General features: G+C 37.4%; 1 protein-coding gene across 5 annotated transcripts in view; it reads left to right on the plus strand.

The window, feature by feature from the left end:
• The window catches only part of LOC105442645 (zinc finger protein OZF-like), a 37307-nt gene that overhangs the window by 9982 nt on the left and 7491 nt on the right, over nt 1–19834 (plus strand). Inside the window, exons 6-8 of one of the 5 annotated variants that reach the window (XM_030994618.1) lie at nt 12592–12597; nt 17849–18909; nt 19567–19569. In XM_030994618.1, coding sequence (XP_030850478.1) covers nt 12592–12597; nt 17849–18909; nt 19567–19569 — 1070 coding nt within the window. Of the gene's footprint in view, nt 1–3027; nt 4355–9244; nt 10179–12591; nt 12598–17848; nt 18910–19566; nt 19570–19834 lie in introns of those variants that run through there. The other 4 variants (XM_030994621.1, XM_030994619.1, XM_030994620.1 and 1 more) reach the window with 4 other exon arrangements.

The following is a 19834-nucleotide window of genomic DNA, read 5'->3' on the forward strand; positions in this document are numbered from 1 at the left end:
ATTGTGTATGCTGATCTTAGGATGGGTGAAGTATACTTGTTCTTGTAGGGGGTGTTATCTGTGTTTTTTTCATGGAAAACTGATGTATTGTCATGACCTGATAATCAATATTTAGCAATTTTGTGTGAGTAAAATCACCAAAATTTCAAACAATCATGTGCGCATGCTTCCACGCAGTGTTGGCATGCCGTTTTTTTTTAGATTCATAGCGCCACTTAGGAAATTACTGATTTATTCCAAAAATTAGTGATTTTGAGCATTGTGATTACTGATTTTCTGTTCTGGAGGTTGGCAGCTCTGTTTGTATTGTTCCCATGTTCTCAAACATGCATAGCCTAGGCTTTTACGTTGATATGTTTTACAGTATGTGATAATCAATATTAAATTAATGTTTTTCTGATAATTTTCATGCAGCAGAATGCAATGTAGTATACAATGCAAGTAAATCCATACATTGAGAGAGACAATTACAGTTAAGTCCTTAAGTTCGGACACCCCAAGAGAAGCTAGAGCAAAAAAAAACTGTAGGCAGGTAGGCCTACATGTAAGTCTATGGGGGGGGGGGGGGGTATGAGTTGACTGATACTGAAATTTGTTGTGCGAAACATCAGATAGCATATCAATGAATAATTTTACACCAATTTCGGGTGTTAAAAAACTTATTTCATGATGATAGCAGACAAAATTGACAGAGTTTGACAGGTTTCGAGACAGAAATTTGCATATAAAATATTATGCCAATTTATAATGTCATTAACAGTTGAAGACATGAAATAAGTTAAAATAATTTTGTCTACCTATTGTTGTATGATGTACAAAGATCCTTAATTAATTTGGTCGAGATTAGATTTATATCTGCTGAGAAACGGTAAAATATACTGTAAGCGCATAATTCATAGACCCTAAGAAAGCGTTCAAAACAAGAAAAACTGACATTTTACATATCTTCAAATAAGGGGCAAAAAAAACAATGTCTGAATGAATTTTTTCTTGGGAACATCTTTTTTTCTGATGAAATGGATCACAATGAACAAAATGACACCCAAGAAGTAGGATCACAGAGGGGGGGGGGGGGGGGGGGGGGAGAGGAGGGTGCATGGTAGCCCCCTCTGGCCCACGGACTAATAGCGCTCATATCTGTCAGACTTGACACTCCTGGCACTCCCGATTATTACTATGGCTTTAATTTTCTTCTATTTTGTAACAACTTTTGTCTCTTCAATATGATTTAAGCTAAACTATAATTGGACAATCACCTTTTCCTTGCTGAAGAAAGGTCGCCAACTCGATGGCTACGGTCTATTTCTTGCTCCTGTAGATCAAGTTTAATTTGCTTACCTTCTTCACAAACGAGAGTATTCAATTTGGTGTTTTTCCACGCTTCTCTATGAGACTGGAGATACTTTTGCAGCTGTTTCGAGAATACTGCTCTTATCTGTAACTTGGCATTTCAGGTTTGCAATTTTGTTGAGGCTCGTATCAGTTGACTAAGAAGATGTTTGATGGCTGTCTCCCTCTCGTTCACCTTCATCTCGACATCCATCAAGGTTGATTTTGCCTTCTCTGATGAGGTGTGAATGTACTGAAATTTGTTGCGAGTTCATCATAAACTTCAGTTATTTTAATATCTGACTTTCTGAGACTTTCAATAGTTATGAAGCATTGATCATGATGATCAAGTTTCTGGTAAATGTCATTAAGTTTATTTGAGATTTCATCTTATTTGCTACTAACATTGTTTGAGAGTGCCTCCTTAAAGTCCTCACTGTCTAGGAGCACCTTGATAGCTTATGCTATTGCTGTTCGTTTAGGAGGCATTGTAGTACTGCTAGCCAGCCTAGCCCTATATAGGGTCACCACAATCCCGATTATCACACCGGTATTAGTATCAATGCATGTACATGTACGCAGCTCACTAAACGTTTCATCAAGTATGGGACCGTAGTAGATTATCTCGAAGATCCAACAATATCTATCAACAGTTTGCACAAGAATGATAGCTAAATTCAATATTATTGATTCATATGTGTTACCATTCCGTATTCAGCACCCATTCATTCATTATGGTAAACAGATTTTGCAGTTCTCTTCCTCCTTATTGGCAATATATTCTTGTAGAAAGAATTTTATCGTCCAAGTTTTAAAGATAAAGACCAGTTATGGTCATGTGATTGCTTTGTGAAAGAAACGTTGTGGAATCGATCAGAAAAGGTTGATCATCTAGCATATAAGTATTGGTGTGTACTGCAAGGTTCTGGAATCATCAAAATGATAAGAAATTTGGCCCAGTCTTGGTAAAGTTACAAGCATTGCACACAGAAAGATGTATATGGGACTATGCACACGTGCGCGACACGTGCGTTTATCTCTCACATACCAATAGATAAACTAATTTACCAAATATATCAATTAGTAGGCGGTTTCCCGGCAAAATTGTTATCATCACGTATTAGTCAAAACATATTCTTTCACATGATTGGTTATAAGAGCTTCCATTTCATTTTTTGAAATTGGGGCCTTTCCATTACTGGTCTTTACCTTTAACAGGAGTCTGCCAGTCAAATACCATGTACATGAAAAAAAAAAATACCCTTGACTTTCTTATTTTCTAGATGTTTGCCCAACAGTTTAAACCGAGTTTGGATAAACACTATAATATCAACAAAACTGCTGGCAAGTTCCAGAATTCTGTTTGGGACCAGATATGGTTAAATTCATTTTGACTAAATAGAAATCAAAGATAATCTAATTAGATGCATTTTGCTTGGTCCCATCGAAGTCAACTTGGGCGAAAATCAAATTTTCTTTGACTTACACACATATCAAAGATTTCAATGTATCCTGTCAAATTTGATGTATGCGAAGTTGCTGTATTGAAGGTTTGAAGCATTACATGATAGTCTGCATCTAGGCAGACTGGATACGCCTGGTGATATTTCTTTACTCTACAGTGATTTTGATTTTGGCACTTATCAGAGCTCGACCTTCTCTTCAATAAGGATGTAATTACTTTCTTTTCCTCCCTAGAGTTGGACAATGGACAAGACAATAAACACCCACATATAACATCATGCAGTGGAGAGAAGTCCCATCTGTGTTTACATTGCAGTAAGACATTTACAGATGAAAACACTCTTATACTACATCAGAAAACACACCAGGGCGAGTATGAGCTAAGTAGCCACCTTAGAACACAAACTGGAGTGAAATTTTTCAACTGTTCCCGGTGTGATGAGGGTTTTCCCGATGCAAGTACCCTTATCAGCCATTTAAGAACACACAGCCTCAACGAAAAGCCTCAACGATGTTCCCATTGTGATAAGACGTTTTCTGCAAAGACTAGTCTTACTGCCCACCTTAGAACACATACAGGAGAGAAACCCTTTAAGTGTTCCCAGTGTGATAAGGGGTTTTCTCAAAAGTCTATTCTTACTAACCACCTTAGAACACATACAGAAGAGAAAACCTTTAAGTGTTCCCAGTGTGATAAGGTTTTTATTTGCCAAAGTTATCTTACTACCCATGTAAGAACACACAGTGAAGAAAAGCCTTATCGATGTCCCAATTGTGATAATGGGTTTTCTAAAAAGAATCGTCTTACTCGTCACCTTACAACACATACAGGGGAGAAACCGTTTAAGTGTTCTCAGTGTGATAAGGGGTTTTCTGCAAAGACTAATCTTACTGCCCACCTTAGAACACATACAGGAGAGGAACCCTTTAAGTGTCCCCATTGTGATAAGACATTTTCTCAAAAGGCTATTCTTACTAACCACCTTAGAACACATACAGGAGAGAAACCCTTTAAATGTTCCCAGTGTGATGAGGGTTTTCCCTATGAAAGTACCCTTATTAGACATTTAAGAACACACAGCCTCGATGAAAACCCCCTTCAATGCTCCGATTGTAATAGGACATTTTCTCACAAGAAAAGTCTAACTCGTCCCCTTAGAATACATACAGGAGAGAAACCTTTTCACTGTTCCCATTGTGAAAAGGGTTTTTCTGAAAGAGGTACCCTTATCAGACACCTTAGAACACATACAGGAGAGAGAACCTTCAAGTGTTCCCAGTGTAATAAGGGGTTTTCTGCAAAGACTAGTCTTACTGCTCACCTTAGAACACATACAGGAGAGAAACCCTTTAAGTGTTCCCAGTGTGATAAGGGGTTTTCTCAAAAGTCTATTCTTACTATTACCACCTTAGAACACATACAGGAGAGAAACCCTTTAAGTGTCCCCATTGTGATAAGACATTTTCTGTAAAGACTAATCTTACTGCCCACCTTAGAACACATACAGGAGAGAAACCATTTAAGTGTTCTCAGTGTGATGAGAGTTTTCCCTATGCAAGTACCCTTATTAGACATTTAAGAACACACAGCCTCGATGAAAACCCCCATCAATGCTCCGATTGTAATAGGACATTTTCTCACAAGACAAGTCTTACTCGTCACCTTAGAATACATACAGGAGAGAAACCATTTAAATGTTCCCAGTGTGATAAGGGTTTTTCTCGAAGAAGTCACCTTACTAGACATTTAAGAACACACAGTGGAGAAAAAACTTTTCGATGTTCCCGTTGTGATATAGGATTTTCTGAAAAGAATCATCTTACTCTTCACCTTAGAACACATACAGGAGAGAAACCCTTTAAATGTTCCCAGTGTGATGAGGGTTTTCCCTATAAAAGTACCCTTATTAGACATTTAAGAACACACAGCCTCAATGAAATCCCCCATCAATGCTCCGATTGTAATAGGACATTTTCTCACAAGACAAGTCTTACTCGTCACCTTAGAATACATACAGGAGAGAAACCATTTAAATGTTCCCAGTGTGATAAGGGTTTTTCTCGAAGAAGTCACCTTACTAGACATTTAAGAATACACAGTGGAGAAAAAACTTTTCAATGTTCCCATTGTGATAAGGGTTTTTCTCGAAGTCGCTCCCTTATAAGCCATTTAAGAACTCACAGTGGAGAAAAGCCTTATCAATGTTAACATTGTTATAAGTCATTTTCCCCTGTGACGGAGCAATTTCGGTTACATCGCCAGTAATGGAAAATTTGGCGGTGCTTTCTTCTTTCATTGCCCATTGCGCCTCATTCAGTCATTTTCGTGATTTTTAGTAAATGTAAAAATGAAAGATCAGACTTTTTTCTTTCTAAAAATATAAGTTTTGTTCATCAATACGTAAAATAAGGTCTCTTATTTTGCTGAAGCTCCACGTCTTTCCTTTTCACAATACAAATTGCGCAAGCACCTCCGCACGCGCAGATCTGTCAATACCTCCATTCATTCCCCCATTGTCAATGATTGTCGTCTGCTAAAGCTCGGCCGATTATCCTACATCCTCTTCTTTCAAAACAGTAATCTCCCAGAGTAGTTACTTAGAGTAGTTTAGGCCTACATCTTCTTCTTTCAAAACTATTCTTTCAAAACGGTAATCTCCAGAGTAGTTACTTCTTTATATTTTTTTGTTCCTCTTAGGGTGGGGTCCGTTCCAGGCAGGTCCATATATACCTGAATGATTCGCTAATTATTGGTCAAGTTGATGAAATGAAAAGGCATTGGTAATTATAGGGGAGAAGAATTACCAAGTCCTTTTATCAATGCATACTTTTATACTAGTAAGGTCGGTTATTTGTAGCCAAGTGAAACGCGGCGTATCGCGAATTTTATTTAAAAGGAATAGTCCTATAGGTCTTTATGAATAGGCCTACTATAGGCCTAATACTATCATTATATGAATAACTACAATACATCTATGGAAATGTGAGGAAAACAACGCCCTCTCAGATTGCCCAGCGAAAATCATCCAATCACCGATGGAAAATCGCCTTGTAACCATCTTCATCAACAAAACCAATACTCCAAAGCCTTGAATCAAGGCAAGAATATAGAACGGACGCGCACGTACGCGTCCGTCTCCAGCTGTACGATTATTTCGATGGCCTTTTTTCGATCCGAACACTAACTTAGGGTAAAGTTGAAATGATATCACCTTTTTCTCGATTTTTTTCCACGTAACTTTATTATTCTTTTAATAGATGAGATGAATGAATATATCTAAATAATACTTCAAAGAACTTAAGCACATACCGGTAATAGCTAATAATAAGCTGGAAAAATTTGTCAAAATATTAGGTATACATTTCGGCTTCTGTAGAATTTTGAGGGTGGGCCGGCCCTGTGGGGAATATGGAGAAAAACCTGCGCTTTCATATGACACCTCACTTATTGAGTATCACCTTCAGGATCACGAGCAATATTAGTTTGAACCTCTGGTAATTAAAACATCGACCAATCTAGCATGATCAAATGCGCAATGGCCAATGGAAATGCATAGGGATGTGTGTAATCTCTACAGGAAGGATCTGCATCTGTCCGTGACGTACAAATCACTACAATCACCAGCATCTGGTTGTCGCGTACTAGAATCTAGATCTAGGGCTACTGAAAAAATTATGGAAGATTTCACGTACCCTTTTTGGTGTTCTTGCTGTCAGCATGTCTCGCATTTGATCCTCATCCAGAAGTTAAAATCTTGGGAGCGTTTCTAATTCAGCCATTTTGGCCTAGTACAGTCGGTCGTCTGCGCTAGGGAGTCGGGCTAACTCGCCCCACGGGACATCTCGCCCCAGCGAGATATCCCGACATGATTTATCGATCGAGAGATACCAGTAGTCTGCTAATTAACGGCCAGGACGAAAGAATGTGAACAAATATCAGCCATATCGTCTTAAATGTACAATGAGCACAAACATATACACATTGGTATCTCTCGATCGATGAATCGTGTCGGGACATTTCGACCCAGTCTTTGATGCTGGGGCGAGATGTCCCGTGGGGCGAGTTAGCCCGGATTCGCTGCTAGTTGTATTACAAAATTGGTAAAATATAGCGACCAATTCTTCACACATGTACGGTATCCTCGATCGCTCAAACCATTTTTTAACATGTAAACCTATGGGGTAACCATGGAGACTGACCTATTTTCCCGGTAACCATGGTTATTGGGATTTTAGAACTGTTTTAACCATGGTTACCAGGAATTTTACAGGAACAGTTAAAGTTTATTTCGACCAATCAGATGGCTGGATTTCTTAAGTGAGGTATATAATATTAATTACAATAATACTGAAACACTGTCAGAATTGTAACATAACTAGCCCAGTAATTTAGTAAGACGTAGAGGGCGTTTTAGTTAATTGTGAAATATATATGTGTACATCGTGAGATGTCAGTGAGTCCGCATTGAGCTGTCGTTGGGACAGGTTCTATATAGTTGTGATCTGTGAGTCAGCGTTCACCTGTCGTTGTGACAGGTCCGTTACCAGGAACGAATAAAGATACTTGAACTGCAGATACTGTGCCAGTGTTGTTTCTTGAGTTCCTGTCGGACATTCAGTGATTGCGGGAGTCAGTAAAATGAGAGCTACACCTGTAGTCCACGTTATTCTTACACGATATACTTTTGTGAGAGCCCACTGAGAGATATAGTTGATGAATGATTGTCGAGAGCGTGAACCGGGTTTTAAGAGACTGCAAGGCAGAACGCTTCCCCGGCAGAGCCCGGTTACGCCACAGAATGATAAAAACGATGACAAAAACAACAACAACAATGATAATAATAATAGTATAATAATATAGGTTTTCTCGCCCAACTTTGTAAACTTTTTTCAATTAGGTCTTCTTGGATGGTTGTGCCTGAGTTCTTTAATATTGGGTTCTTGTATAATGCTCATATCTGTCCGACTTGACACTCCTGGCGCTCCCGATTATTACTGTGGTTTTAATTTTTTTCTATTTTGTAACAACTCTTGTCTCTTGCAATATGATTTAAGCTAAACTATAATTGGACGATCACCTTTTCCTTGCTGAAGAAAGGTCGCCAACTTGATGGCTACGGTCTATTTCTTGCTCCCGTAGATCAAGTTTAATTCGCTTACCTTCTTCACAAACGAGAGTATTGGTATTTTTCCATGCTCCAAAGGTTCTTTTGCAGCTGGGACGAGAATAGTGCTCTTATCTGTAACTTGGCGTTTCAGGTTTGCAATTTTTTTGAGGCTGTTATCAGTTCACTTAGAAGATGTTTGATGGCTGTCTCCTTCTCGTTCACCTTCATCTCGACATCCATCAAGGTTGATTTTGCCTTCTCTGATGAGGTGTGAAGGTACTGAAATTTTGTTGCAAGTTCATCATAAACTTCAGTTATTTTAATATCAGACTTTCTGAGACTTTCAATAGTTATGAAGCATTGATCATGATGATCAAGTTTCTGGTAAATGTCATTAAGTTTATTTGAGATTTCATCTTATTTGCTACTAACATTGTTTGAGAGTGCCTCCTTAAAGTCCTCACTGTCTAGGAGCACCTTGATAGCTTATGCTATTGCTGTTCGTTTAGGAGGCATTGTAGTACTTCTAGCTAGCCTAGCCCTAGTGTCGACACTAATTACTACGTCACCACAATTACGATTATCACACCGGTATCAATTAGTACATGTATCAATGCATGTACGCAGTTCACCAGACGTTACATCAAGTATGGGACCGTGGTAGATTATTTAGAAGATCCAACAATATCTATCAACAGTCTGCACAGGAATGATAGCTAAATTCAATATTATCGATTGATAAGTGTTACCATTCCGTATTCAGTACCCTTTCATTCATTATGGTAAGCAGATTTTGCAGTTCTCTTCCTCCTTTTTGGCAATATATTCTTGTAGAAAGTAATTTTATTGTCCAAGTTTTAACAGTCATATACCGTGTACATGAAAAAAATACTGGTATCTTTCTTATTTTCTGGATGTCTGCACAACAGTTTAAACCGAGTTTGGATAAAAACTATAAAATCAACACAACTGCTGGCAAGTTCCTGAGTTCTGTTTGGGACCAGATATGGTTTAATTCATTTGACTTAATACATAGAAAGCAAAAATCATCTATTTAGATGCATTTTGCTTGGTCCCATCAAAGACAACTTGGACGAAAGTCAAATTTTCTTTGATTTACACACATTTCAAAGATTTCAATGTATCCTTTCAAAATTGACGTATGCGAAATTGACTGTATTGAAGGATTTAACCATTTCGTGATAGTCTGCATCTAGGCAGACTGGATACGCCTGGGGATATTTCTTTACTCTACAGTGACTTTAATATTGATTTTGACACTTTAATACGAGAACTTGACCTTCTCTTCAATAGGGATGTAATTACTTTCTTTTCTTCCTTAGAGTTGGACAATGGACAAGACAATATACAACCACATATAACAGCATGCAGTGGAGAGAAGACACATCTGTGTTTACATTGCAGTAAGACATTGACAGATGAGAACACTCTTATACTACATCCAAAAAAACACCAGGTCGACTATGAGCTTACTAGCTACCTTGGAACACATACTGGAGAGAAAGCTTTCAAGTGTTCCCAGTGTGATAAGGATAAGGGTTTTTCTCATAAAAGAACCCTTGATAGCCATTTAAGAACACACAGTAGAGAGAAACCTTTCAAGTGTTCCCAGTGTGAAAAGGGATTTTCCAATAAAAGTACCCTTCGTAGACATTTCAGAACACACAGTGGAGAAAAGCCTCATCAATGCTCCGATTGTAATAGGACATTTTCTTACAAGTCTGTTCTTACTAACCACCTTAGAACACATACAGGGGAGAAACCATTTAAGTGTTCCCAGTGTGATAGAGCTTTTCCTCGAAGAGGAACCCTTAATAGCCATTTAAGAACACACAGTGGAGAGAAACCTTTCAAGTGTTCCCAGTGTGATAAGGCATTTTCCCATAAATGTACCCTTCGTAGACATTTCAGAACACACAGTGGAGAAAAGCCTCATCAATGTTTCCATTGTATTAAGAAATTTTCTCACAAGACTAGTCTTTCTACCCACCTTAGAATACATACAGGAGAGAAACCCTTTAAATGTTCCCAGTGTGATGAGGGTTTTCCCTATAAAAGTAACCTTATTAGACATATAAGAACACACAACCTTAATGGAAAGCCTCAACGAGGTTCCCATTGTGATAAGACGTTTTCTCAAAAGAATGAGCTGACTATAGCCACCTTTATTTGAACACATATAGGAGAGAAACCTTTCAAGTGTTCCCAGTGTGATAAGGGTTTTTCTCAAAAAAGTACCCTTACTAGACATTTAAGAACACACAGTGGAGAAAAACCTTTTCAATGTTCCCATTGTGATAAGGGTTTTTCTCGAAGCCGCTCCCTTATAAGCCATTTAAGAACACACAGTGGAGAAAAGCCTTATCAATGTTAACATTGTTATAAGTCATTTTCGCAAAAGAAAGTGCTTACTAGCCACCTTAGAACACTATAACACATACAAGAGAGAAACCATTTTAATTGTTCCCAGTGTTGTACAGGTTTTTCTCAAAGAAGTACCCTTATTAGGCAATGAAGAAAACACAGTGGAGAGAAACCTTTCGAGTGTTTCCAGTGTGATCAGGGTTTTTCTCAAAGTAGTAACCTTATTAGACATTTAAGTACACACTGTGGAGAAAAACCTTTTCAATGTTCCCATTGTGATAAGGGTTTTTCTCGAAGCCGCTCCCTTATAAGCCATTTAAGAACACACAGTTGAGAAAAGCCTTATCAATGTTAACATTGTTATAAGTCATTTTCGCAAAAGAAAGTGCTTACTAGCCACCTTAGAACACTATAACACATACAAGAGAGAAACCATTTTAATTGTTCCCAGTGTTGTACAGGTTTTTCTCAAAGAAGTACCCTTATAAGCCATTTAAGAAAAGCCTCATCGATGCTCCCATTGTGATGAGATTTTTTCTCAACTAGGTCATCTTAAATATATTATTAGGACACATACATGTACTAGAAAAAAAACATAAAAATGTCCTATTTGTAATATCAGATTTTCTTATCAAAGGGGTGTAATTGGCTAGCTTAGATAACATTCAGGCAGGAAACCCTTTAATGTTCCTAGTGTGTGTACAGGTTTTTCTGAACGAGGTCATCTTACCTGTCATGTTTATAGGACACACACACTAGAGCAAAACATTATAAATGTTGTGATTGAAATAAAATATTTTTTTATAAAAGGATGTTACTAGCCACCGTAGAACACATACAGGAGAGAAACCCTTCAAGTGTTCCTAATAAAATAAGGAATTTTCTTATAAAAGTGAGCTCACAAGGCATATAAGAATACATAGAAACCCTATAACTGTTAAGATAGTATTAAGAGATTTCCTTTCAACAGTAATCTTACTAGTTACTGGAGAAAAGCCATTTAAATGTTTACCAGTACTCTGTTCTAAAAGGGATTTTATTGTTTATACAGTGCATGATCTTGCTAATGCCTGCGATTAGTTTACGGAGCCTGTATCCTACCTGTATACCCGTACACGTGCACGCTAATGGCCCAGCTGTTTCGATCTGGGCCCAAAGACGCATGCGCAGTACATCGCTGAGTTCGATGACGTCATGTTCAATGAGTTCACTGACTGGGCTGATCCAACCAATTCTGGTCTGCTTGTGATGGCTGAGCATATATGCTTCAGCCATTGACTTACCAATTAAAGTTCATGCATATATTTAGGAATACACTATAAGGTGCGCCTCATTATTGATAATTACGTGTATAGCTTGAATTTGGCTTACTTATTAATTCTTCCAAATCTTTTCGAAAGTCACTATTATATATTCACATTATATTTTCTAATAAACTTTTCCAACAAAACAACAACTCCACAACTTTATATTTTTCTGACGTTGAATTAGGTTTTAAATTAAATGGACATGTGCATACTTTCATCTCACCCTCTACAAGTATTTGATAGCGATAGATAAAGAAAAGAATTTACATCCTACATTACATTATACAAATAATATGACATACATGTTTCGTATCTGCCTTAGTAAGTTAGTAATAACAAAAAAATAGGTAAGTGATCATATGTACCTGCAATCAATCAAAGTAGCACAGGACTACACTCTTCAAGTGGGTTTCAAAATGATAGGAAAAAAGAATGTGCATTCATTGTTTCTGAAAATAAATTTGCATTGCAATTTGTATTTTCTAGTAAATTCAGTACATAGTTTGGTTGTTTTCATTGCACAATTTGGATGGTACTGCTGTTAGATCAGCCTAGGCCCCGTCTTATAAAGAGTTGATATTGATCGCAACTTATTTGTGAATGATATCGATCGCAACTCTGAATATGTACATGAGAGATAGAAGACTGAAAATTGCGATCGATTTCGGATCAATCGTAACTCTTTTAAGACGGGGTCCTGAGATATAAAATTAATCACTCTGTTTTTGTGGTTTGAATACACAACAGCAATATTGAAGTTTTTACCCTTTTGTAATATTTCAATACTTTATATTATAATTAAAGACATTAAATCAACACATTCTTTAAAAAATTATTAATGGAAGCACCAACTCCACCACCATGATTCTCTCTGTTTTTGCCTTAGAATGTGTATTTATGAAATGTTTCCAAGGAATTCAGGTAATCTGTAGTGTCAACCATGTTTCACTTAAAGCAATAACATCAATTTTAAACTTTCAATTACTGAAGGTACACAGATAAAGGTTCATAGTTGTTTGTCAAGCAATTCATATGAACAAGTGAAATATTTCTATAATTTATAATATTAACGATCATATTATTAAAATTGTCAGGGGATTAATATAATATATATCTGTTTCACACACTCCATCAAAGTTGTCATCCACTGATAAAGGTGATTGAGTATGCAATACTTTCTTCAGAATTTCCAAAAATGACCAGGTCTTATCCATTCATTATGTATAGACATACAGGAAATATAATTTCAAAGACATGTCAGAAAATTTCTTTTAAGAACGAAAAATAACAAGAAAAAAGCCTCTATATTCCTTAAATATAAAAGTGAAATGTCCTCTAAGAGATATGTCATGGTGCTGCACATTACTCTTAGATTGCAATTAAGATAATTAAGTGACATTGTTTTAGTACAAATCAAGGTTTTGATGCAAGTTTTGTTTGGACCGATACAAATATTATTCCATCGGAAGACCATGCGCCTTAAACTCTGCCTTTTTTTGAGAGTTTGTATGCTTCTTGGAGCAATTCTCTGTTTTTTCAATTACCGGTAGGTCTCGTGCAATATGATTTAAGCTTAACTATAATTGTATGGTCACCTTTACGTGTTGCTGAAGAAGGGTCGCCAACTCGATGGCTACGGTCTAAATCTTGCTCCTGAAGATCAACATGAATTCAATTCAATTCAATTTAGTATTTATTGTCCATTTCTGGATATTTGATTTTCACTGGTGTAACATATACAGATTAACATTTACTAATGAATTTACAAAAATGTAGAGATTAACAGTAAATAAATAAAGTTTAACATATGATTAGGCACAAACTATCAGAGGATCGGATGTTTTTTTTTAAACACTAATTCAGAACAATAGTTAACATAGTAATTAAATCAGAGCAAGAGGAGGTGTCAGGTGATCAAACGAATTAACAAGTGAGATAAATATAAATATACTGAGGAGGTTGGGTTTCCATACATGTGTTTGCGTCTTAAACCAATTTGGGAATTATTAATTATTAAATATAATATTAAAGTACAATTAACACTGGGTCTTCGCGACATTCCGTTGTACATGTGGATGGAGTTTGGTATGAATGATTGCCGAGTTCTCACTCGTGCAGACCTGGGCACACACAAACGAAAGCCTGACCTATTGTAATTGTAATTAGTGTGAAGCGGGTGGGTGGGGTCGTTCATGATTCGTTTGACTTTAGCAACTACTCTTTCTTCATGCAGTGTGGATACTGCGGGGAGGCTACTGCCAATTATCCATTGTGCTACTCTCCTCGTACTGTCTAACTTCTTCTCATCTTTTTGAGTTGCATTCCCAAAATAGCATATTATGTTGTATGTAGCTACACTCTCTATCAATGATCTGTAAAATAGAATCAGAATTGTTTTGTCTACAGCATGCAACTTTCTCATAATTCTCAAGAAGTACATTCTCTGATTGCACTTTTTTCTAAGCAAGGTAACATTCGATGACCAGTCGAGTGAATCAGATACCGTTGTTCCCAAGTTCTTATAACTGTCAACTCTTTCCACAGCCGACCCCTGAATAATAAGCGGTGGTCTTGCTTGTGGACTTCTCCGAAAATCTATAATCATTTCCTTTGTCTTCGAGACGTTCAACTTGTGATAGTGCCGTTCACACCACTCTACAAATCTGTTTACAACGGTGACATAATCTTGTTCACTTCTGATGTCTGACATAGAGCCTGAAATAACAGTATCATCTGCATACTTAATCACTTGACAGTTTGGTGATGTGCTTACACAATTACTGGTATAAATAGACAATAATACTGGAGAGAGGACACAGCCCTGAGGGGCTCCTATGTTGATGAATTTCACTTTAGAGTTTACATTTCTCAAGTGAACATATTGTTCTCTTTCATTTAGGAAATCCTGTATCCATAGAATGAGGGTAGGGTGTGCTTTCATCTCAATTAGTTTCTTAATCAGTGTGCGGTACAATTGTGTTGAATGCACTTGAGAAATCGACAAACAGACATCTTACAGAATTACCAACGTGGTCCATGTGATTATATATATTATGGAGAAATGTCAAAATTGCATCGTCTACACCTGTATACCTCCCTTTAAGCAAACTGCAACACATCTATCTGATCCCCAACTTGTCTCATGAGGTATTTCAACACAATCTTCTCTAAACATTTCATTACGCTACATGTAAGGGATATGGGTCTGAAATCATTCATTTCTTTCGTTTGTGTCCTTTTGGGATAGGGATGATTATTGACCGCTTCCATAACTGGGGGATTATACGTAGACTTAGAGATTTCTCAAATAGTTTAGTAAACACTGGGGCAAACTGATCCTTACATACTTTCAGAACTTGGTTACATATTCCGTCTGGTCCGGGCGACTTGTGTGTTCGTAAGCTTGCAAACATACGTCTTACATCATGCTCATGTATCTGGATAAGTACTCTGACTGGAATTTCGTCTATTACCTTCCATTTCATTTCTTCGTTTTCAATAGAGAAATTTTCTACATCAAATCGGCAATAGAAGTTGTTGAGATCATTAACAAATTCACTATCGTGATCAAGTACCACAGAATTAGATTTATCTTTATTGTAACCAGTAATATCCTGCATTGTTTTCCATGCCATCCTGGGATTATTTTCCTTGTAGGAATGTTTACATTTTTCCGTCTGACGCTTGATTTTTCTTTGGATATCCTTTAGTGAAAGAGTTTCCAGCTGAGACTGCTGCTCCCTTCTCTCTGAGCAGATCGCGAAGCTCTTTATTCACTCACAGCTTGTTGTTAGGATACACTTTAACCACTTGACTGCTAATGGCTTAAGATATGTTCATACCCCCTGTGCTACAGCATTTCTGTACTGTACAAAAACTTCACAAAAAACGTACACTGCACACACAAAAAGCCGGTATTTCTCTAGAAGAGCGCCATATACTGTTCGAGACCTGTATAACATCATTGTAGTGCTAATTACACAGTAGGGCTAGGCCTTATGCAGTGCTAAGGTCTTGAAAGTGCAATGCACTAAGCACGTACATGTACGTGGTGAGCAGTCAAGTGGTTAAGGAGTCTGTGTGGGATTGTCAATTCAATGCAGGACTTGACGTAGTCGGAGACAATAGTTGCTTCTTCGTCCAAAGAGTTCGTGGAGTTGATTAACAAGTCCCAGTAGGTGCAGTCTAGGCATTCGCGTAACGCCTCGTTGGTTTCTGGGGTCCAAGCGTATCGTTGCCTAGTGACCGGCTTGCTCCGTTTCAGTTTCTGTTTATATGCCGGTATCAGCTGTATGTTCCGATGGTCTGATCGGCCTAGTTGATGACACGCCCTGGACTCCTATGCGTTTAAAATATTTCCGTAACACAGGTCTAGGGTGGCATCCCCTCTTGTAGGAATTTGAATGTATTGTTCATAATCTGATAGGGAGTTTTCTAGCCGCAACTGGTTAAAGTTGCCCAAGATGAAGATTGGGGCGTCAGGGGCAGCTGCCTCTAAACATTGCGTGTTCTCAGTTAGAATTTCACTGGCAGTGTTTAAGTCTGCCCGAGGATGTACGTAGCAAACTGTTACAAATATTTGGAAAACTCTCTGGGGAGATAAAACGGTCTTAGTCCCACTGAGATTAGCTCTATGTCTGGTTTACAAGTCACATCTTTCACTGTCCAATTTTGACACCATTTTGAGTTTATGTATAGGCATACACCTCCTCCCCTCGTCTTTCCGGGCTCCCTCGTTCTGTCCCCTCTGACCAATTCAAAATATGGAATATGTAGAGCACTGTCTGGTATTGAGCCATTTAGCCAAATTTCACTAAATCTCATGAGACAGGTTTCTCTGTATTCATGCATATATCTTGTAAGGATTTCTAGTTCATCTATCTTGTTAGCAAGGGATCGCACATTGCCGATAATCATACTAGGTATGGCTGGTTATCAATTACCTTCTTCACAAACGAGAGTATTCTATTTGGTGTTTTCTCCACGCTTAATGAGACCGAAGAGTCTTTTGCAGTTGTTTCAAGAACGCTGCTCTTATCTGTTAACTTGCCGTTTCAGGTTTGCAATTTTGTTGAGGCTCGTATCAGTTGACTTGGAAGATGTTTGATAGCTGTCTCCCTTTCATTCACTTTCGTCTCAACATCCATCAAGGTTAATTTTGCCTTCTCTGATGAAGTGTGAAGGTACTGAAATTTTGTTGCAAGTTCATCATACACTTCACTTATTTTAATATCTGACTTTCTGAGACTTTCAATAGTTATGAAGCGTTGATCATGATGATCAAGTTTGCGGTGAATTTCATCAAGTTTATTTGAGATTTCATCTAATTTGCTACTACCATTGTTCGAGAGTGCCTCCTTGGAGTCCTCACTGTCTAGGAGCTCCTTGATAGCTTTATGGTATTGCTGTCTGTTTGGGAGGCATTGTAGTACTATTAGCTGGCCTAGCCCTAGGGTTTACACTAATTACTTTTACGTCACTGCAATCGCGATTATCACACCGGTATTAGTATCAATGCATGTACACAGTTCACTAAACGTTACATCAAGTATGGGACCGTAGTAGATTATTTAGAAGATCCAACAATATCTATCAACAGTCTCCAAAAGAATGATAGCTAAATTCAATATCATTGAATCATAAGTGTTACCGTTTCGTATTCAGTACTCATTCATTCATTATGTTTAACAGATTTTGCAGTTCTCTTCCTCCTTTTTGGCAATATATTCTTGTAGAAAGTAATTTTATTGTCCAAGTTTTAACATGAGTCTGCAGTCATATACCGTGTACATGAAAAAAAATACTGGTATCTTTCTTATTTTCTGGATGTCTGCACAACAGTTTAAACCGAGTTTGGATAAAAACTATGAAATCAACAAAACTGCTGGCAAGTTCCTGATTTCTGTTTGGGACCAGATATGGTTTAATTCATTTGACTTAATACATAGAAAGCAAAAATCATCTATTTAGATGCATTTTGCTTGGTCCCATCAAAGACAACTTGGACGAAAGTCAAATTTTCTTTGATTTACACACATTTCAAAGATTTCAATGTATCCTGTCAAAATTGACGTATGCGAAATTGACTGTATTGAAGGATTTAACCATTTCGTGATAGTCTGCATCTAGGCAGACTGGATACGCCTGGGGATATTTCTTTACTCTACAGTGACTTTAATTTTGATTTTGACACTTTAATACCAGAACTTGACCTTCTCTTCAATAGGGATGTAATTACTTTCTTTTCTTCCCTAGAGTTGGACAATGGACAAGACAATATACAACCACATATAACAGCATGCAGTGGAGAGAAGACACATCTGTGTTTACATTGCAGTAAGACATTGACAGATGAGAACACTCTTATACTACATCCAAAAAAACACCAGGTCGACTGTGAGCTTACTAGCCACCTTAGAACACATACAGGAGAGAAACCATTTAAGTGTTCCCAGTGTGATAAGGTTTTTACTTGCCAAAGTAATCTAGGAAAGCATCTAAGGACGCATACAGGAGAAAAGCCTTTTCACTGTTCCTATTGTGAAAAGTTTTTTTCTGAAAGAAGTACCCTTATTAGACACCTTAGAACACATACAGGAGAGACACCCTTTAAGTGTTCCCAGTGTGATAAGGTTTTTACTTGCCAAAGTTATCTTACTACCCATTTAAGAACACACAGTGGAGAAAAGCCGTATCGATGTCCCAATTGTGATAAAGGATTTTCTGAAAAGAAGAATCTTACACGTCACCTAAGAACACATACAGGAGAGAAACCATTTAAGTGTTCTCAGTGTGATACAGGTTTTGCTGAAAGAGGTACCCTTATTAGACATTTAAGAACACACAGTGGAGAAAAGCCTTATAAATGTTCCCATTGTGATAAGACATTTGCTCAAAAGACTATTCTTACTAGCCACCTTAGGAGACATACAGGAGAAAAACCTTTCAAGTGTTCCCAGTGTGATCAGGATTTTTCTCAAAGAACACACCTTACGAGACATTTAAGAACACACAGTGGAGAAATACCTTATCAATGTTCATATTGTGATAAAGAATTTCCTGAAAAGAATAATCTTACACGTCACCTTAGAACACATACAGGAGAGAAACCATTCAAGTGTTCCCAGTGTGATGAATTTTTTTCCCTTAAAAGTTCCCTTAGAAGACATTTAAGAACACACAGTGGAGAAAAACCTTATCGATGTTCCCATTGTGATAAGACGTTTTATCAAAAGAATGATCTTACTACCCACCTTAGAACACATACAGGAGAGAAACCATTTAAGTGTCCCAGTGTGATAAGGGTTTTTCTCAAAGTGGTACCCTTACATGCCATTTAAGAACACACAATGGAGAAAAACCTTTCAAATGTTCCCATTGTGATAAAGGTTTTTCTCGAAGTAGTACCCTTATACGCCATTTAAGAACACACAGTGGGGAAAAGCCTCATTGATGTTCCCATTGTGATAAGATTTTTTTCTAAACTAGGTGATCGTAATCAGGACACATACATGTACTAGAAAAAATAACATAAAAATGTCTTGATTATAATATGAGATTTTCTTATCAAACGGATGTTATTAGCTAGCTTAGATAACATTCATGTGGGAAACCCTCACTATGAACATGACTGACAAAGAAAGCGGACAAAATATTCAGTTCCTCAGGTAGGCAAAGGAACATCCCTTCACTGCTATTATGTAAAAAGGTGAATATGCATGTGACACCTGTTCTACAAATTTTTACATAATAGCAGTGAAGGGATGTTCCTTTGTCTACCTGAGGAACTGTATATTTTGTGCGCTTTCTTTGTCAGTCATGTTCAAAGTGCCTTTAATGTTCTTAGTGTGTGTACACGTTTTTCTGAAAAAGATCATCTTACCTGTCATGTGAGGACACACACTAGGGAAAACCTTATGAATGTCATGATTGTAATATAAGATTTTCTTATAAAAGGAATGTTACTACAGGAGAGAGTGTTCCTAAAAAATAAGGAATTTTCTTATATAAGTGAGCTCACAAGGCATTTAAAAACACACCCTATAAATGTTAAGATTGTATAAAGAGATTTTCTTTTAATAGTACGGTAATCTTACTAGTTATCTGAAAATACATACTGGAGAAAAGCCATTAAAATGTTGACTTTGTTCTGAAATGGATTATATCGTTAATACAGTGCATGATCTTGATAATTGCCTGATAACACACAGAGTAGAAATGCCACACAAATGTATTAAACGT

Source organism: Strongylocentrotus purpuratus, unplaced genomic scaffold, assembly GCF_000002235.5.
Source record: "Strongylocentrotus purpuratus isolate Spur 01 unplaced genomic scaffold, Spur_5.0 spur5_scaffold_21, whole genome shotgun sequence".
Classification (NCBI taxonomy): domain Eukaryota; kingdom Metazoa; phylum Echinodermata; class Echinoidea; order Camarodonta; family Strongylocentrotidae; genus Strongylocentrotus; species Strongylocentrotus purpuratus.